Here is a 21,957-nt window from a genome sequence, read left to right as displayed (position 1 = left end):
ACTTTTCTACGGTAGGCGTTCAATTCCCACTATTTCCTGTGGTGTGGTCCACTTGAGCTTTGGATATGTTTACACTTCGGGCTCATGCCCCAAAACGAGCTGAAAAATGAATGTACGGTATAGATAAGACACGTACATAATGTGTGGACCTCACCGAGTTTACTCAGCTATAGGGTACTGAGTTACTCCGTATGCAATCTGCGTTCGGTACACTTATAGGCAAAATTCATTAACGTCTACTCATCATCTGAGCCACACATGTACAAGGAATGCAAGGTCAGGATGATTCTAGCCAGTGGTCTGCATTCCATGTACATATATGCATATTCGGTGTTTTTTCCCCAACAGATACCATTCCAAATCGAGACTAAAACCTCTAAAATCCGAGTCCTAGTGGAGCTCACCTTCAAACTGGAATGGAAGGCAATGAAAATGGAAAGCGGATTGCGTACTAAGAAAGTAGGTAGGATATAGCATGCTTAGTTAACTTTGCGGGCCCATCATGATGTATGTCTTATCCACACTGTCCATCCATTTTATCATCTCATTTTAGTTCATGAGTCCAAAATTGAAGCATATCCAAAGCTCAAGTAGATCACACCACAAATATCAGCTTGATCTAAAACTTCCGTGGCCCAGAAAGTTTTCAATGGCAGGTGTTTAATCCTCGTTGTATGGTTTGCTTGAGCCTTTCATCTTCCTGATTTTTGAGCTTGTATCTTAGAATGATATGGAAAAATGATTGGATGGTGTGGATAAAACCCACACATCATAGTGTCCCCTCAAAGCCCCTGTGGCGAGCTCATTTTTCCGGTGCCCATTCAACCCAGCCAGATGCATTGAATGGACTGGATGACACGTACGTAGTAATCTACATCTAACATTGAAAGGTTTTAATTAGTAGGCATCTATATATTACCGTTCCTTTGCTATGGTGTGGCCCACTCAAGTTTTGAAAAGGCCTAGTTTTTTCGTTGACTAGAAGAACATGAGCACATGATGGATGATGGGTGGATCGAACGTCATGCACATCACAATGGTCCCACACATAGCATTAGGGGGTGTACATCGAGTCGAACCGGGTTGAGCTGGCCTCAGCTTGACTCAGCTCGGCCACTAGCTGACCTTAGCTCCAACTCAGCTTGGCTCAGTCCTCCAGCCTAACTGGCCAGCTCAGCTCGATTTGGTCAGCAACTCGGACCAGTTCAAGCCAAGATTGAGCTGAGTTCGCCTGTGCAACATTTCCACAAACACTTGGATTGCACCTTCAAAATCTCACCTTATGGGAAATAGCAGCAATGGTTTTAAGGTATTTTATCAAACACCTTCCAAGCAATATAAAAACTTTTTTTTTAAAAAGGTATTTATTTCATGTACATACCTTCCTTGCCACAAGCCACGCTTCATTGAGTTATTTCATCAAACACTTAGTGAGCAACATCAATATCAAAGTAATTGAGTCACCAAGCTAGTTTGATCCGAGTTCGATTCGAACTGGATTCGATCCGAGTCGAGTCGAACTGGGGCTAACTCAAACTCGGCTCGAACTCATTTTTGAGCTCAAAAAATCAGCTTGACTTAGCTCGAACTGAGTTGAATCGAGCTTTTTCGAGTCGAGTCAACTCGGTTGGTGTACACCCCTACATAGCATTGTAGAGCTTAGGGGGCAAAGCTTTGGGGTGGATATGAAATCCATTGAATTAAAAAATATATTTAAATTAGTAATAATATTTAAAATTAATAAATTTTGTGACAAAGCATACAAAATAGCAAAACTAGCAACCCACATGGGGTGGGATACATTACTGCATTACTTAGCAACCTCCCAGTCAGGTGGACTTGATTAAGGCCATTTGATAGAACTTATTGTCAACACTTATCACTAAAATTTAATATTTTAAGTAAAATTTATTAATTAAATTTTTTATAAATCCAACTTATTCAACATTTAAATTAATTTTTACTAAAAATATAGGTGTTTTTTCGGGGAAGCCAATTAGCTGGTGTACATGTGGTGCGAAGACGAGCGCTGACGCTCCTCGAGCTCCGAGTTGTACAAACGGTTCAAAGGAGATCAAAGTTACATGGCCCACAATGATGTATTTATTATATCCACACCATTAATCCATTTTTCGAGATTATTTTAGAGTACTATCCAAAAATTTAATCATATCCAAGATCAACTGGACCACACCACAAATAGCAGCGGCGATAATGATTTTCACCGTTAAAAATTTCATAGGACCCACCATAACGTTTATTTTCCATCCAAATCTGTTCATAAGGTCACAAAGACCTGGATGAAGAGGAAAAACAAATTTCATATGGATCCAAAACTTCTGTGAACCCCAAAAGGGTTTCAATGGCAGACGTTCAATCCCCCACTGCTTTTTCCAGTGTGATCCACTTGATTGTTATACCGGTCTTATTTTAAGTCTCAAGCCTTACTACGAGCTCACAAAATGGATGGACAGTTTCAACATAACACATACCTGATGATGGGACCCACAGAACTTGCTGACGTCAATACACCAGCTATATAGCTGATGTGTGGTACACTAGCCAATCGGAGACGGATTGGCCACTCCCCTTGACCCAGCACCGTGGCTGGTGGTCGGTGCTCTGTGGGCCCCACCATGATGTATGTGTTTCATCGATTCCGTTCATCCATTTTTACAGATCATTTTAGGGATTGATACAAAAAATTGATAGGGATATAAATCTTAGGTGGACTAGACTACAGGAAAACAATGATGTTTGGATATCCACCATTAAAATCATCCTAAGGCCCACTGTACTGTTTATTTGACATCCAATCTGTTGATTAGGTTATAAAGACCTAGATGAAGGGAAAAAATAAATATCAGATTGATCCAAAACTTTTATTGGCCCCAAAACATTTTTAATGGTCAACGTTCATTCAACACTGTTTCCTGTAATGTGGTCCACTTGAGATTGAGATATACCTCATTTTTTCTTTCATACCATAAAATGATCTATAAAAATAGATGGACGGCATGGATGAAACGCATACATCATGGTGGGGTCCACAGAGCACCGGCCACCAGCCAATGGCTGGCTGCAGGGAGGAGCCAATCCGTTTCCCAGCCAATCCACTTCCTTTTTTCGGACAAAGATTATGCACGGAGTAACTAATTACACTTAATAATAATGTCTCACTATTTGATTACTAGATATTCATTGGACAATAAAATAAAATTTGATTACTAGATATTTCTAAGTTCGAGTCCTTTCCTCCAGGGTAGACTCTAAGGAGTTTCGACACAAGGTCTTGGGTACGATACCCATAGGTAGTGAAATCCCACTACGGCCGGTGTGGGTGGCCATTGAGATTAGAACACAAAATATTTGACATTCACTGTTGAAATCTTCTTGGGGTTATATAACGCCCTGGAATTCGGGGGTCTCGCATTGCGCTCAACTCCCGAGTTTTCGAGAGTCACTTATAACCGACTTTCATTAATGAGCATTTAATCTGGTTTAATTTGCGCAGCCTGAAATTTTCTGGAACATGAATATAACCACACAAGTCTACTAAGATGAAAGAGATCTATCATATATACAGGTCCAAAATAAAAATGGGTCGCACAAGGCGTTGCCCAATCCAAATAACAAAAGAATACTATGTCCCAAAAGAATAAGGCTGAGCCCACCGCCCAGCCATCCTAATCCCGCCGTTCAAGCAGGCGGAGAACCCTCCATCAGCTGGAAGTATGATAGCTCGTCCTCCTCGTCCAAGTTCGTCTCGCCAGGCTCCTCAAGTCTCGAGTCACCTGCATCTATGAATGGATCTGGTTGGTGTTTTAAAACACCATCTCAGAGTGGGAGTGAGTGATCAACTCGGTGGGTGCTATTAACCTTAAGTTATCACAGGCATCAATTTTAATATGATCTTAATGAAAAGCAGACAATCACATAAGTCTAAGTAATCTTATTAATGTGCATGTATGCAGCATGAAATGATGCATGCCCTCACCACAACGCTCCCTCGTGCGACCTCGATTGCCGAGTCGCCACCCTAATTAGTGCGATGCAATGCGATTGTGTTAGCCGTATTATTAGTTAGGTCCATTCATTCAGCCGATTGCTCAACATACACCCCACGTATCAACGCCCTAAACGGGTTGCGAGGCCAAGACCCCCCAATGCGTGAGGCCGAGACCCCGCGGTCCGTGATCCCGTCGGGTTCCTCATCCCCGACTTCAAGCACATGAGGAGTGCCGTGAGAAAGGGATCGCTCGCGGTCACTACGGGGAGGCGCGGTACCCCAGCATAGGCCGACAGCTCGGACACAGTGTCCCATTCCACCATGCCCGGCTCACGAGGCTGTGGACCAATTTCAAGTGGGTTATTGATGGGCTACCACGGTTGTAGGGTATTCCAGGTTCCAAACATGTGTGAGCAAACAGGGTTAACAATCAAGGTTGGTCAGACGGTAGGCTAGACCTCACGAGTCAGGCGAGCGTGAGGCGTGTGACATCGGGCACGAGGGTCCCATGTAGTCGAACTACAACCACCCGAACACACCCGCCCAAACCCCCGGGTCTTGCCATAGCGTAGTCCTACCGATGGGACTACCGTCTCTCCTCAAGTTCCTGACCAACCCAAGGGTAGGAATAGTGACTCATAGCATGCCAACAACCAATGCAACATCAAGCATATTCAACACCATGTTCTCATGTTGCTCAACATACAATTCAAATTTCTCTAACAAGCAACTATTAATATCATGAATAAAGTGTATGTGTGTGGTGTGGGTTGGTGAGGAAGTTAACACTTCCTCCATGTTGAGAAATCATATGTACAAGAGTAATAAATCATACATCCTATGAAGCAACAACACATGGAAAAATCAAACAAGGCATGAACATGTAATCATCCATACACCAAATCATGTGAGAGGCAAGAACAATCATCATAAGAGTCAAACCAACAATTCCATATTATTTCAACAAACCTACAATTCCTAGGGTTTCTCTAGATTCTCCAAATATGACATCCAAGCAACCAAAATCATTAATCTCGTATTAAAATTGGTGCTAGGCCACCTAAGAACAATAGTCCGCACCTTCGGATTCGTTGAAGGCTTGGGAACGACCTAGGAGCGTGGATTTTGGGATCGAATTGCCGGAATCCCTAAAGCATACATTGTATGTTAGAATCTCATGTAAGTCCCTCCTTTACACAAGGATTTCAAGCAAAAGGGATGAAGGATCATACCTAGACGATCAACGGACGATCCTTGGGGTTGTAGTGTTGGGTTTTTTCTTTAGAAAATGGATAGGGAGATGCAAGATCGGCTTCCTTAGTTCCCACCTCGATATAGGGTCTACCTTGAATCACCTCCTCTCACACTATCCTCTCCTCTTGGCTCCTTCACTCTCTTTCTCTCTTGGTGGTTGTGGCAAATGAGGGAGAGTTATGAGAGCTAGGGTTTATTCCCTAGACTTGGGCCCTTTGGCCTTAAGTTTCCTCAAATTCTCAAAATAGCCTACTAGGACTCATTTTTGGAGTTGGCGTGGCCCTAACACTCCTTTGGCCACCAAATTTGGTGGGTAGGTGCCCTATGGCTCGATTTGGGCCCGTGTAAAATTTGGAAATAAACGGATGGACGGTTGTGAGGTTTGAGTCAACAGTTCTGATATTTAAACGGCCCTGAGGGGTCCATTCTGGTGATTGGAGTGGTTCTGATAGCCCTCTGGCTATGAAATTCCTAGGATCGTTGCTTCATGGCCCGATGAAGGGCCATGCAAAATTTGGGGACGATCGGATTTGGGGTTTAGTCGAACGGGTCCAATTTGTGATCGACGGTCACCGTTCCCTGATCAGGTCCCAGAGTTTGTGGACGGGTGTAGGAAAATTTATTAGACCTCCACCGTAAATGTGTAAAATGATCTATAAAAATAGATGGACGGCATGGATGAAACGCATACATCATGGTGGGGTCCACAGAGCACCGGCCACCAGCCAATGGCTGGCTGCAGGGAGGAGCCAATCCGTTTCCCAGCCAATCCACTTCCTTTTTTCGGACAAAGATTATGCACGGAGTAACTAATTACACTTGTAAACTATGTAGGGCCACCATGGATGTGTGTCTTATCCATGCTGTCCATCCATTTTTCCAGATCAAGTGGGCAGGCCCAAAATTAAAGCATATACAAAAAGCTCAAGTGGACCATACCACATAAAACATTGGGAATAATGATATCCACCGTTGAAACCTTACAAGGGCCTACACTGATGTTTATTTGTCATCCAACATATTCATAAGATCACTCGGATATGGATGAGGGGAAAATAGAACCATCAGCTTGATCCAAAACTTCTGTGGTCCCAAGAAGTTTTCGATGGTAGGCATTCAATTCACACTGTTTTCCTGTGGTGTGGTCTACTTGAACATTGGATATGCTTCAATTTTGGGCTTATGCCATAAAATTATATGGTAAAATGGATAGACAGCATGGATAAAAGACATAAATTACAGTGGGCCCCACAGAGTTTACTCAGTACGTGATCTAGTCCTGGTAGCTCCCCTCCCTTCACTTATGCTCAAGGTTGAATGCTGAAAGTGGTGATGCCTTGAAATTTCTTTTGATTTTAATTAAAATATCCTCAAAATTATTTCAAAATTATAATTCAACGCTTTTTAAGTTTTCAACACTTAAATTAAATTTCAGAACTTATTTTCCATTGTATCAACCATCCAAGTTTTTGAACTATGATTTAAACTTCGAAGGCTATTTGGCAGTCACTTTCAAGTCAAAAGGTGGTAATAGTAAAACACTCAAAAAGCAAGGGCCTTTTTATAGATACATTTTTTTCATAATTCGAGCAGTAATCATTTCATGATATTTGAAAGCAATTTAGGTTACCAAGCACCTAATTCCATGTTTAATCCTATTGGTAAATCAAGGGACCATTGCATACATGGGCTTTCTTTTTTAACATTTTAGTGGGCCATGCTTCTGATGTAAGCCCATAAAAGAGTCAGGTCAGATTCTGTCCTTAATAAATGTTTGTGGGCCAGTGATAGGTTTGTTGTCCCTATAGAAAACTCTTATCTACGACTGTATGACAATTTGAGTAAAAGTCACCATAAACTTGCAGGGCGTATTTGGTAACCATTTCATGTCAATAGTCATTCTATTTCCGAGAAGATGTAGGCTCGGAATGAATAGTAGCTTTTTAAGATTTGCCTACGTGTTCTAATCAGACAATTGTTGGGTCCACATGAGGAATGGTCCAAGTAGATGTAGGCCACACCTTTGATACATTATCTTACATGGGCCCATAAGATGTTTGGTAGTCTTTGTCATTGATTGATCCAATTAGGCCAATATTAAAAATCCATGGTCAAATTGGATCGATATCTAAAGCTTATTAGTTTGGGATTGTCAAATATGATACAATTGAAAGTCAGACCAGATGAATGAGCCCGCAGGATCCGACGGTTTACATAATTTAGGACCTTTGCACAAAGCGAAAAATGAATGATGCACATCTAATGGTCCGCCTAACCATTACGGGAGACCCTTTTGATTATATGGCTAAGATAGCCTCAAAATAATGATCAATGAATTAAATCATCCAAAGGCAGGTCAGATGGACACATGGGTATTTTCTCTCCCTATATTGTATGTGAAAACTCTGGATTTATTTATTTATTTATTTATTTGTATCCCTTTCTTTTTATGAGTGAGGGATTAGAGAGGATATGGGAAGAGTTTAGGTGAGGCAGGCATTCTCTTTCCCGTATTATTCCCTTTTAGGTTTAAAACTCGAAATTTTAACTCCCAGAGAATTTTTAAAATGGAGGGAATGAATACATGTAAAACCTACCCAATAGTGGTTGCCCACAAGTGGACCCCAGAGGCCCATATCCAATGCATATACCAAAGCATAAGCATTTTCAGAAGAAGAAAAAAATCAATAGAAGTCATCGAAAGGATTCATATTTCTATCTTCATTTACTTCCCTCTTTCTCCAACAACTTTTTTTTCCCCTTGATTATGTGAATATTTTGAATTTAACCATCTAGAATTCATACCATCTAAGAGAGAGAGAGAATCCTCTAAAAAGAATAAACAACTGTTTACCTTGGTCAGTCAATAAGAAGAAACTCAAGAACTTCAGATACTTGTTCTTAAATTTGAATGCCCTTAATGAGGGTCTTTTATCTTTCTGCTCACATACTGAGGTCTCTGAGATCTTCCTCTTCAATAAAAGAGCTCGGTATCAACCTTGATGCATGGGTATAGAGATACTTGTAGGTGTTCCTGATGGCCCCCTCTGCAACTCCAGTTGCAACTTGCAATGGAAATATCTGCAACAACAAATCCATTGCAAGGATCTTTGCATAAGACCATGCTTAAAAACCGGAATTCGGTTGAGTTCTTGAACAAACTTTCCAAGTTTCAATAGTTGTTTTGAATTTTTAAATTCACTAAAAGTAGTTGTTTTGAATTTTTAAATTCACTGAAAGGAGGGATGGAGAGCGAGAGAGAGTACTTGGATAAGTAGTCAGATGATCCTTCAAATATTGGTGGCCTCTCTTTTTTTAACATTCTATCTTTATGCCTAAGTTTCAAATGATCAAATGGTTAGGATCATACACCCTATGTGGGTTTTGGGTTATGGCTTGTCCATGATGGAGCACACTGGATGCGCAGTGCAATATCATGCACACCTACCACAAGTCCCAATCGAGGTAAGCTCTATTCGCACATGAGGTTAGCATTCCGCATAATCATGACAATGTCAAGCAGAAGAAATGAATTTACTACCTTTTAGAAGTGTTTCTTGTCATCTGATAACTGGTTTATCCTGTAGGTAATTGTAGCTGCAACTGATATAAGGTTGCTCCTACGTAACATGACCTTCATGAGAAAAGAAAAGAAAATTGTCTGAAGAATGTCTATTGGGTACAGAAGAAAAGTCTGAAGAATGATAATCAGGTATGAAAACATTTAAAAAAAGGAAGTGACACTCAATCATTTAAAACAAATCATATGAAAATTTTTCAATCAACAAGTAAAATGAAAGAAACATCAAACATTGACAACCCTCTTATTTTTAGAGGGCGTTTGGATAGGTAAGTTACCTAAGATAAGCTACTTATGATACAAGTAGCTTATTTTGATTTCTACTTAATCAGCAGATAAGCATGTTTGGTAAACAACATATCATCCGAAAAGTAGAAAAGCATATTTGGTTTCCAACATTATAAGTAATTACCCGAAAGCCCGTTCAATCCCCCTCACATCCACCATCCGTCATGTGGGGCCAACCTTTGATGTGGATCGTTCGTTGTGTGGGCCCCACCTTTGATGTGGGCCATCTATCATGCAGGGCCCACCTTGGATGTGGGTCATTCATTATTAGGGGCCAACCTTTAATGTGCACAGTTCATTAGATAGGGCCCACCTTCAATCCATCATGTGGGGCCCATGTTCGATATCCATGGCCCATCATGTGGGCCCACCTCCAATGTGGACCGTCCATCATGTAAGACCTGCCTTGGATATGGGCCACTCATCATTTGGCTGACCTTTGATGTGGATTGTCCATCATGTGGGGCCCATCATTATTAATTGTCTATCATGGGAGCCCACCCTTTATGTGGGTTGGCCATCATGCGGGGCTTGCCTTGGATCTGGGTCATTCGTCATTAGGGGTGGACCTTTGATGTAGATCGTCCATCATGTGGGGCCCACTAGATCATCTACCCATTCATGGGATGATTTTCCAATCTCATGAACTTAAAAGGGTTTCATGGCCACAGAGAGTATATTCCCTTCAATAATTTCCTAAGTTGTTGTGTTACCAATGAAAATGAAAAAAATAATTACTTTTTCTACCAAGCTACTTATTTATGTTTAATAACCAAACTAACTTATTTAAGAAAAGTAATTAACTTATGTAAGTTAAAAAAGCTACTTATTTGGTAGCATCCAAACAGGCCCTTAAAGACTAGAAAAGTATTTAAAGGCCAGCTTGATGCTACCAGCACATTAATACATGCATCATGTTTCTTACTTGTACAGACTGATGATATATGTTTGCTTGTTTTGACTGTTTAAGGGCTTGCTGTGATTTCTGTTTATATATTTTTTCCTCTTTATTTCCTTTCACCCTGAAAAGGGTATTTCTAGAAGTTCTCTTAAAATAATATATATTGAGGATTGATTCAAAACTTACTGAGTTCCCCGAAAGGGCTTCTTGATATTTTTTTAATCAAATAGGACAATGAGACACCTTGTCTAGATGCAACAAAATCAACGAATTCACATGGAAATACACAACTTAACATTCCTTTGCCACATTCCTTGTATTCTCATGTCCAAATTTTGATTGATAATAGTTTTTTAATTTTAAAAAAAAAACTTCTACCATATAATATCAAAATCTAAATGGATACCAGATCGTGTCAACGTCAAGCAAATGACATTGGGGGGCCATGGGGTTCAAACTCCACGGTCACTACCAAAGGGTGGATCTAAGTGAGAGGATTTATATGTGATCATCAATGGTCCCATTCCACTAAGAAAGGCCCAATATTCTATTAGCTAGGATCTTCCGATCCAAGTGATGTTTGGTGCATGGACCTGATCAATAATTGGGTCTGGCTCAGGTTGACCCTAACCTAGACCAGAATCAGCCTGTTGTCACCTCCAGTACCAGAATATATGGCATATCATGATGGATATGGTATCCTTTGTAGATTAGTACTAGATTTTTTGTGTCTTGCAATCCATGCTTTGTATAGAAGAAAGGTTTGTGCAAAAAATCAACCAGATGTGCTAACAAAAATCAAGTGCAGAAACCAAATATTTCAAGAGCACTTCAACAGTGTGGATAAGGGCTGCTGAGAGTAACAATCATTTCAACTTATGCATAACACTAGAATACAAATTTTGAAAAATAAATGACAGATCAATGAACGACCTAAACCAAAAATTTTGAAAGCACAATAACCCAATATTGAGCAGTTCTGACTTTTTGACAGTCTCTTGGCCAGATTTAATTTCTTGATTGGTCATTCCGAGATTTGAACAAAAACGCCTCTGTAAAATTAGGCCGGTTCTATATAAGATAATGGTGTATGAATCAAGTCATCTGACAAAGTACAACAAGAGAGCTTTTTTATTTTGGATAAAGGTGGGAGCTTACCACCTAAAGCTTTGTTGATTTTCAAGTATAATTGTACTGCCATTCGGATGGATGACGCCAAAAATGCGACCCTCGCTTATTGAATACATGACTCAATAGCTCAAGAAGAAGAAGAAGAAGAAACAAAAGAAAAGAAGAGGATGAAAACAGGCCCACCCAAGAGCACTCCAGGCAAGATAAAACCATTAAAAACAAACAAACAAAACAAAACAAAACAAAAACCAGCCCTCAAACTGGACAGAAACAGAAAGCATGCAACAGCACCAGACATTCTTCAGCAATCTCCAAACTGCAAGGCCAAAGCAACCAAACAACTGCCACCATAGATAGCCAACACTGCAACACTTCCAGCCCATACACACCAAACAATTGCACAGGAAGCAGCAGCATCTTAGCAACCAAGCAGCTACCTCCGAGCATTATCAATAGCAACAGTCCACCTACCATAGCACCTAGAATTGCAGGCACAACACTGGCTCCCAGAACTCCCCTAAACTAGTACCGGAAGCAGGGCATCAATCTCACCATGCAGACCATACCACACTTTTGACACAAACCAGCCTGAAAAGAAGGTATGAACATACAAGATTCATGCCCTCACAGGTGGACCTGGCTCCCTACAGCTAGATAACAACCCCATAAGAATGCAGCATTTCTTCTGGAGACTGATGAAACAGGAGAGCAGAGGGCTCCAACTTCTGAGAACACTAGGGCATTTCGAATCCACGTGTAGCCTATCCTTGCCCATCAACACACTTATATGTGGACACTCTCAACTCACACATAGCATTTCTGCATCTTCTGAACACACACTGTGCCCCTGCTCAGATGAGCAGTTTGGATTTTCTTCCAACATGTCACATGACCCCATGGGGAGCCATGATGTTTAGGTGCACTGTTGTGCTTGTGAGATGAGCATTCCTCTTTAAGAAAAACATAAATGCCCAGATTCAACATTGAAATGCTGCAGATAATTGTAGAGCTAAGGGTGCATTTGGTTGCACCAAAAACCATGAAATATCATGAAATTTTGCACCAAAATCATGATAGAAAAGAAAGGAACATTTGCTTCAAGAAACTCACCAAAAAATCAACAGCATGTATAGTTCCTATCTCCATCACCTGCCCGATCTCTGCGTCCAGTTGTTTAACAAGTACTCTTTTGGCCGAGCGATTTCCATTCTTATAGCTCTATTGGCAACAGGCAATTTTTACTCAAAAGTTGCAAATTCAAAGTTTATAAATGTTGAAGTATAAATCGTGATATATCCACAACTTACGCTTGAGCTAAACCCTTTACAATGTGAGGCCTGTCCTCTTGCCAACAAGTGATGTACAAGGAAGCACCCGACATAGCATCCCGATTCCTTCCTCCAAGAGGATTTAGATCTTCCATCTTTTTGTATATTTTGCAAGCTCAATCCTTAGGGAAAATTTCCAAAACATTGTAAGCAGAGGTGATCTTTAAGTGTATATCCATATATTATAAAGAAAATAACAGTTTTTACAGTTTTCAGAAATAAAATGGCCAATCATTCATTAATTTATATTTTTACCATCATATTAAAAATGTTCACTAGCCCATTAGAATGAGATCCAAATTCACTCCCCAAGCCCCCCAAACACAAAACACTGATGCCCGCCCACCAATTATATTGCAAGCCTGTAACCTGATTTATACTATGTTCGCCTGACATGCCCCCTTTCATAGGCATCATTGTCGAAATTGTCACGCCCACTTTTTTTTCTTTTTTCTTTTTGAGAAGTAACGATACTTTTTTTTTAAAAAAAATGTCGAAGTGAAAAGAATACAAGCCCAAAGACATAAGGCACTCAGAAAGGAATGGTAGCTGAAGCCGCCTTTACAAACATCGCCCATTCGGCCACTAGCCTTTTAATCCTAAGAATCACTTCGTGTTCCCCTTCAATCATATTGCGGAAACAACGTCCACTCCTGGAGCCCCAAATTACCCAAAGAATTGCCATAACAAGAAGCCGCCAAATAGCTTTCCTCACCTTTCCCCCCTCCCCCGCCATGCCAGGCCCACAGAAGTTCTTCCACTGACTTGGCATAACCTAATCCATACCCAAACATGATAGGAAGAAATTCCAAATTATAGTGGCAAAGGAGCAATGGATCAATAGATGGTCAATCGATTCCCCATTACCCATACACATAAGGCAAATATTGGGCAAAATGAGCACTCTTTTGTGAACATTATCAATAGTTAGGATTCTCTTCCGACCTACCAACCATACGAAGGCAACGACTCTAGGGGGAGCTCAATGAAATGGGTGATCCGGAATCGCATTAGAGGCTGATGAAGATATGAGATTGTAGAATGCTTTAACCAAAAATTTGCCAGATTTGCTCCCCATCCACCCAATATTGTCTTCTTGGAGAGGATCCAGATCCACCGAATTAAGAAGCTCCAATAACACTACAAGCTCGTCAATCTTAGCATCCGACATGTTCCTACGGCAAGGCGGACACCAAAGTATCTTCCCTTCGGCTCTTGAGTAGCAATCCACCACATGAACTAGCCCCTGCATTAGCCTACCATGTCTTGGAAACATGCCCTAAAGGGCCTGCGCATCACACCAACTATCCAGCCATAATCTAATTCGAGACCCCCTTTCAACTTTGTAGAAAATGCCCTGACTCACCAAATTTTGCATACCCATAATTGCTTTCCAAGCGCCCAAAGCTCTATAAGATGAAGAGGCTTTAACAAAAACATCCACCCATTTAAACTCAGTACTTGGCCGCAATCAACTTTCTCTAAAAGCTCTCCTCACCACTAAATCTCCAAATCCACTTCCCAAGCAGAGCTGTGTCCCCGCTTACACACTTCGTCCCATTCTAGGAGATGAAACTTTCTCCCTTCGCAGTCCCTGTGCCAAAGAAAGTCCCTCCTCAACTTCTCAAGCTTGTCCAAAATTGATTTTGGGCATTTAAATAGAGACAAGAAGTAAAGCGGCATGTTGGAGAAAGCTGATTTAATCAACGTGAGGCGAGCCCCCAAAGACATATATCTCCTCCACGTTGAAAGCTTCCACTCGATTCTTTCAATCACCATGTCCCATAGATGCTTTGTCAATTTCCCCAAACATAAAGGCAACCCCAAATATTCAATCAGGAAGGATCCAGTTCGGCACCCGAAAGCAGCAGCCATCCGAGACAAATCGCCAGGCTCAACATGCACTCCAAGCATGTCCGACTTCGCTGCATTTATCTTTAGACCTGAAGCTGCATCAAAGCAAACAAGAATCTTTCTCAAATTCCGAACAGATTCCACATTCGCCTTGCATAATAAAAGCGTGCCGTTAGCGTATTGGAGGTGAGATGCTTCTCGGCATATTCGGCATCTAAAAACCTGTGAATAGACCATTTTCTTCTCCCTTTTTAAGCATCCTGCTAAGAGCTTCAACTACAAGCACAAAGAGATATGGTGATAGACGATCACCTTGGCAGAGGCCACAAGAACCTTTATAGTATCCTTTAGGCGACCTGTTCACCAAGATGGAAAAAGAGGCTGAGCGCACACATTTTTTAATCCATCCCTGCAATTTAATGCTACAACCCATCCTCCCAAGCATATAGTCCAAGAAATTGAGATCAACATGATCATAAGGCTTCTCAATGTCCAATTTGCACACGAGACTGCTTTTCCTCTCCCTATACATAGAATCAATACATTCATGAGCAATTAGAGCCAAATTGGAAGCTTTTCTTCCGATAACAAAAGTCCCTTGATTTTCTGATATAACTTTGGATATGCACTCCCTAAATCTGGAATCCAACATCTTGGCCGGAATCTTATAAGGGCCCCCGATGAGACTCACGGGTCTAAAGTCCTTCGATTCCATTGCTCCCTCTTTTTTAGGGATTAGGGCTATAAAAGTGGCCCCGAGCTCTTTTGACATACGACCATGCTCCGAAAATTCCACCACAAAATCCGTAACATCCTTCCCCACTATGTGCTAGAATTTCTAATAGAATGCTATTGGAAATCGATCCGGCCCTGGGGATTTCTCCACAACCAAAGAAGCCACCGCTGCTTTAACCTCCTCTTCCGACATTTGTCTTTCCATAAGAGCCACATCTTCAGCTGAAATCTGATGAAACTGTAAACCTTCTAATTTTGGTCTACCCCAATTCCTATAAAAAGACACAATGACCTCACTGATTTGATCTTTCTTAGAAATGAGCTCCCCTTCTACCACCAAACTGGAAATCTTGTTAGCACGAGCCCTGGCACTACCTATCCTATGGAAAAAGCAAGGATTCTTATCTCCTTACTACAATCAAATCGCCCTCGATCTTTGGCGCCATCTAATTTCTTCCTCTCGCCTTACCCTCATTACTTAGGAATAGCCCCTCCCTCTTCTTTCTATCTTCTTCCGTCAGCCCTATCACCTTTTCTTTTAGTTCCAGTTCATGAATCTCATCAGCTATCTTGTCAAACTCCTCTCTTTTGGCCAGGACCTCTGTCTTCCATATCTTAAGCTTCTCTTTCAGCATTTTCAGCTTTTTTGCTATTCACGGGTTATCCTATTTATGCCACCCACATTTGGATCATATGAATTGGACATGCCTTCTACTACATATTTCAAACTAGAAGTTCTTATTCAAGCATGAGCATCATAATGGTAAAAATCATGCTCTAGTTAAAATTCAGACCTCAAGCAAACATCCAGTTCTGAGTGCCTTAGAGTCAACCGTAGCAATGAACAAGCAAGTTTAGTTTGGATTTGCCAAAATATCAACAATCCCAAAAAAGCAAAACTATGCGCATCCATACCCAACACCCAATATTCAACATTAACGGGGTGTATGATTGCACTAAATTTCACGAAATATCATGAGATATATCATGGAAATATACACCAAATTAGATTGATTAATTATGAAATCTCCCGATATTTGGTGCAACCAAACACACTTAAATGTTCCATAAGAAAATTGCAAAACATGCGGAAAAAAGTTTCCATCAATCAATATGCCGTGACTTGTAACTGAAGATGGAACCGAACCCTAAAAGTAAGAATTGAAATAATGAGGCACATAAATGAACAAGTATCCATAGACAATGTTCCACCAAATAAAGAAAACTTTTTAAAAAATGATATCATCTCTAAAGATCAAATACGATATCTGAACACAGCTGCGAGTACTATATCTGAACACTTGCAGCATAATGCTCACTCTCCATACTACATTTACTTCACATTAATTAAAAGCATCGCAAACCAAGCTTCATATTCAAGAACATGCAGAGGGGTCAACTACAGATTTAAAATAACCAACTCAGTGAAGAGCAGAAGGTGGGAGCACACCACTTGAATTTGTTGAATGAAAGCATAGCCTATACGAACAATCCAGGAAAAATAAAAATCTTGCCTTTTACCTGAGCCAGAAGCTCTTCCTTTCTTCTTACACTCTATTCCTGGAATTGTTGCTGTCCATTTTCACCAAGCTATCCGTTGCACAGTTACCCTCCCAAAAGACGAGATGGAGAAATTTATATCTGAATAGAACTTTATGGAGATCCCCTATTACGTACCAAATTTTCAAAGCCAGGAAAACATGGGCAATCTTGAGAGAGTTGATCACTTGCGAGTCTGCCTCAATTTTAATGTTCCACAACCCAAACACTTTGCAGAGTTTTATCCCGCCCAGCACTGATCTCACTTCCACCAGTGTATGAGAGCATCCCATAGAAATTGTGAAACGGCAAAGATGAGATTGCTGTCATGGTCTCTACAAATTCCACCTCCTCCCCCGACACAGCCATCCGCATTCTATTTAACCCAGCCTACTGGAGGCCGCTTCCATGCCATTATAATTGTTTCTTTCTCCCTTCTCTCTAGTGAAGCCAACCGCCTGCATTCCCACCAATTCCAGGAATGAAGAATGATTGTCTCCAGATAAACGATCCATGATTTCCTAAATCCAACCATTCACCTTTCTAGTAACTTCCAATGCCATTACATCCTTCTCCTTCAAGATCTTCCCAATTCTGCATAGCCATATTTCCCGCACTAAGGCATGGGAGAATTCCCCTCAGTAGCTTGAATTGGATGAGTGACATGCAAAGGCCACACCATTGCAGAAATTTCTGAGAAATTGTTTGATTCTCAACACAATGAACATTGAAAATCCTTTTATAGTGTCGCCACACTGTTGTTGTGAGCCTTCCCCTGCAAAAAAGATAGCTTAAAGTCTCCAGGTCTCTGCCGACTGCAATCTCTGCTCCCTGTCCAGCATGAGACCAGGCAAGAATTCAGCACATCACTCACAGGTGGGCCACTTAAATGAGGGATTCCATGGGCAACACCGTCATCAAGCCCTTGGATCAGCCCCTCCTCTGTGGAAGGAGATAGGCAACCAGGTGCTGGGAAACAGAGCTATTATTCCCAGAGTCAAAACCAATCTGACCATGGTTTCCATCAGCTCGACAGTTGGGCAGCAACATGGACGCCTCTCCAAGCCTCACTCCCTGTCTGCAATTCTCCTGAATCTGTTTCACCTTCCAGGTCAACATTCCAACCATTCTAAGAAGCAGCAAGCTCACAATCTCAGCTCCTTCTCCATGAGGACCCTCGACCACCCTCTACCTGGAGTGAAGCTGCACTGAAGCGTTATCGCTGACACAGAAAACGCACCTGGATGCTATTTGGATTCCCACCTTCTACACCACTGCATCAACCGGAAGCACATTATTCAAAATTTTCCACGCACACAAATTTTCAGGGGAAGGTACCTGTTCCAGACATAGGGGCCCATATCTTCCTACTCTGCCTGGCCCGAATAAGATTCCATGCCCCTTTAGTCAAAAATTCGCCCGATGACAATGCCGTTCAAATCAGCTGGTCTGCCCGATTGCTAGTTGTGATACCGCTTTTTTCAATCTGAAGCAGCAGCTCATTAGGCAAAATCCCTACTAAGATTGTCAAGTTCCAGCCCCTCTTACCAATCATAAATCAGCCACTTTTAACTGCTTGAGATTATCTGGAATTTGGACCCCTTCGAACTCTACTAACCCCCCTGACTCGGACTAGCTCTGGTTCCAAATGTTCACGTCCCCCTTCCCAATCATCCATCATGAAAACCAATGAGCAATCAACAAGCAATGGGCCACACTAAGCCAAGACTACGGGCGTCTCCTCCTACAGTATGCTGAATTATGAATGTAAGAACCCAAATTCGCTAGTTGGTTATATACACTTGTGCCCAAGCGCACATACAATACAACTCGTGGAACCTAACAGACACTTAGGGCGTGTTTGATTTCGTAGGGATGTGGTAAATGCATCTTTTCAGAGCATTTCTTACTTCCAAGTGTACTTTTGGGTGAAATGTCGGCTCCCATCATAACAGATTTTCGACACGCACGTTGTAGACCACCGAAAGTCTCAGTCACCACTGTTTCTCGTAGTGTGGTCAATCTCATATTAGGATAAACTTCATTTTTAGGATCCTGCCATAAAATGAGCATTCAAAATGGATGGATGGCATGGATGTAAGGAATATACATGAAAATGGCCCTACAGTCAGGGATCCACCGAAGCCACGCCCTATAGACAAGGAAACAACAATGTTCATGTGCAGAACACGTGAGTGTAGAAAGTGTGTATAAAATCTGAGTCTTTCAACATGTGGGCCTCCTGTTAACATGCGTTGACTCAAAAAATCGTATGGCCATTGATCTCACACATGTATCATGTTGATACGTGTGTCATGTGGTTGTTTCAAAAAGAACAATAATGGAATGATTCTAGCCATCAATTCTTTTTTCACCTTTACTTATTAGCATGTGGATCGTCAATTATTTTTTGCTTTGAAGAACGCTAGTTGAATGGATTAAGATTATTTTGTTTTCAATCATGTGGGGTTCGCAGTAGGGGGCAATGAGATGTACGGTCCCCAATGAACAGGGGCCCTATCATGTTTTGGTTCCACTGGCTCTGCCGTCTTCTCTCTCAACTGATCAGTACCGCACAAGTATTGGCTCATGAATGTTCAACATCTACTGGACCATTGATTAAGGACGGCAATGTCTTTCGGGCCCACCATGCCAAAATTATACCACTAAGACAATCCTAATACATCTAACCAAGGGAAGCGGATTGCGTCCTACCCCTGTCGAGATGATAATCCATCCGGGTAAGCTCTGTGTGGCCCATCGTGATGTAAGGGTTTTATCCACGCCGTTCATCCATTTTATAAGATAATTTTAAAGCAAAATACCAAAAATGAGGTAGTTCCACATCTCTAGTGGACCACACCAAAGTAAGCAATGGTGATAATGACACCCACCATTGAAACCGTTCTAGGGGCCAACACACGTTTTATGGAGGAATCAGGTGATTCTCAAGCTGGTGTGCATAATCCGCTTATTCCCGTATTCCGGACATGCTTGATGAATTCCGGTCGTACCTATATAAGTTTCATGGGTTGTAATTCGTACAACTAATGTTCGACGATCACCCAACATCAGAAGTCACTTTCCCAAGTAAACCAAAAAACCACCCATCCAAAATAAAAAACCAGCAGGAAGTTTGGATTGGAAGTTCAGAAGATTTCGGCCCTTGAAGCACCAAATCACGACTCCCATAACCCGTCTACTAGCCTGAGAATGGAGGTCTGCAAGTCAGCAACCATCCCAATCACAGTGTTTGCCATTTCACTCCTTCCCTGATTGGTTACCCCTTTTTGGGATGACTATGGGGTCCTCCTCCACCTTGGTCCTGCTCTGAAGGGCTTCCACATGTCCTGTTGCTGGCCAGACCAATCTCCAATCTCCATCCGTTCTCCAGATGGGGACAAGCCCTCAGAAACTTGCATTTTTCCTATTCGAGACTGCCTCCTATTAGCAACATTTGTGTTGCAAGCCCGCAATCCTTCTAGAGGAGGCCCCCTCTTCCCCTTTGCTGGTTTAACCAGGATCCTCCTACCACTGATTGATTTTCCTTCCATCTTTAGGGGTCATTTGGATGCCTGTAAGTTCTATAACTGGGAAGTGACTGATAGGAAGGTCACTTATGGTGTTTGCAGGAGGAAATTCACCTGACCTGTAAGTCATTTACTGCCTAGGAAACTTCATGGAGTTGGGGGTGAGAAGTCAATTCCTCATATTACAACTGAAAGTTAATTTCAAGTGAAAGTCACTTGAAACTTAGAAACTTATAGGCATCCAAACACGCTTGGGGCCTTAGGGCCATGCCTATAACTTCTCTTAAGTGTAAGTGAATTATAGGGAAGTCACTTATAGGTAGTGTTTGGGGAGGAAATTCACCTGTAAATCACAACCAAATCTTGCAGGAAACTGCAAGGGGTTGGGGGTGAGAAGTCACTTCCATGCACGTGACTTACAAGCCGAACATTCTGATTTTTTTTAAGAGGAAAAGATGGGGGAACGCACCAACCTACCTACAATCACCATTATAGTCGTTAAAGCTCCGGCCAATGAAAAAGCTTCAGCTATTGAAGCTCCAGCTCTCTCTCTCTCTCTCTCTCTAGGGTTTTTTCTTTTCTTGCATCAGAATTAAGATCAGGCCCCAATTCAGTGAGGCCGTGAAAGTGGGGCCTACCTCATGGATTGTTTGATATATCCACACCGTCCATCAATTCTATTAGCTCATTTTAGGAGCTTGGATCCAAAAATGAAATAGATCCAAATCTAGGGTGGGTTGCACCACAAGAAACAATGGTGATTGCATATCCACCATTAAAAACTTCCAAGAGCCCACCATTATATTTGTATGCCATCCAACCTATTGATAAGGTCACAAAGACCTGGATGGAGGGAAAGCATAAATATTAGCTCGACCCAACTCATTTGTGGCCTACAAGAAGTTTTAGTGGTGGGCATTCAATCACCACTATTTCATGTGGTGGGGACCTTCTGAGATTTGATGCCCTATGACGAGATGACAAAATATAAACCAAGATAGGCCCCATGATCTAGCCCATCAAGGTGGATCATTGTCCTTTATATTTTTTTTAAATTGTTATTTTATTTAACTACTGCCCGTTAAGTTGATCATTTTTATTTTATTTAACCATCTTGTGTGTGATCTAACCCATTGCCAATTTATTACATTTTTTGCATTATTATTATTATATGTTTTGGTTACTATTTATTAGTATATGATTATTGTGAACCATATTTTTTACATTAATACTTATGTTATTAAATGCTTAGATTTGAGGATCGAAATCGTTCCTCATCTATTTCTGATCTATGAGAATATCTAATTATTTGGTGGGCCCCATTTTTTCCCTAATGTTAAGGGTTCATCTTGTGAATCCCATAATGGATTAAATGTCCTAAATATCTCTCCATTTACAATCTTAACTAATTAATTGGTCTCCCTCCAAATGGTGTTGTTTAACAAAAAGTTCACATTCAATGAAAATAAATACACCAATCATGTGTGTGACAACTTTTGGATGGTAGGCTTCTTTTGAGGCAAGACCCACTAATGATGGCTCCCACCACATGAATGGACTGGTTCACAAGAAAGTGAGACACCCTTAATGGTTGTTGGTTGAATTAAAAACATTATTTTCTTCACTCAAATATTATATATTACCTTCAGTAGTACAATCAGATCATTAAATGTTGTTTTAATAGAAACTACTCCACTTAGTGGACCATCCTTGAATGTTTTTTTTTATAGATTTGTTCCTTTTTTAATTGTTAGATAGTTTGTTGAATTACACTTGTACATTTAATGTAGACTTATTCATTTGATGAT

The 21,957-nt window shown here is 41.2% G+C and overlaps 3 protein-coding genes across 3 annotated transcripts in view; all 3 read right to left on the bottom strand.

Moving 5' to 3' along the window:
* Nucleotides 1–21,957, bottom strand: part of LOC131240335 (transcription initiation factor IIB-like) — a 44,023-nt gene that overhangs the window by 13,978 nt on the left and 8,088 nt on the right. The window lies entirely within an intron of this gene.
* LOC131238986 (transcription initiation factor IIB-like) lies at nucleotides 8,207–13,227 on the bottom strand. Its single transcript, XM_058236556.1, has 4 exons — nucleotides 13,162–13,227; nucleotides 12,274–12,381; nucleotides 11,455–11,685; nucleotides 8,207–8,344 (listed from the first exon to the last, which is right to left on the bottom strand). The coding sequence occupies exons 1-4, from the start codon at nucleotides 13,225–13,227 to the stop codon at nucleotides 8,207–8,209; spliced, it is 543 nt and encodes a 180-aa protein (XP_058092539.1).
* On the bottom strand, nucleotides 13,992–15,060 carry LOC131238985 (uncharacterized). The gene is made up of 2 exons (XM_058236555.1): nucleotides 14,568–15,060; nucleotides 13,992–14,440 (listed from the first exon to the last, which is right to left on the bottom strand). The coding sequence occupies exons 1-2, from the start codon at nucleotides 15,058–15,060 to the stop codon at nucleotides 13,992–13,994; spliced, it is 942 nt and encodes a 313-aa protein (XP_058092538.1).

This window comes from Magnolia sinica, chromosome 3 (assembly GCF_029962835.1).
Source record: "Magnolia sinica isolate HGM2019 chromosome 3, MsV1, whole genome shotgun sequence".
NCBI classification, from domain to species: Eukaryota; Viridiplantae; Streptophyta; class Magnoliopsida; order Magnoliales; family Magnoliaceae; genus Magnolia; species Magnolia sinica.
This window is presented reverse-complemented; position numbering and strand designations above follow the sequence as displayed.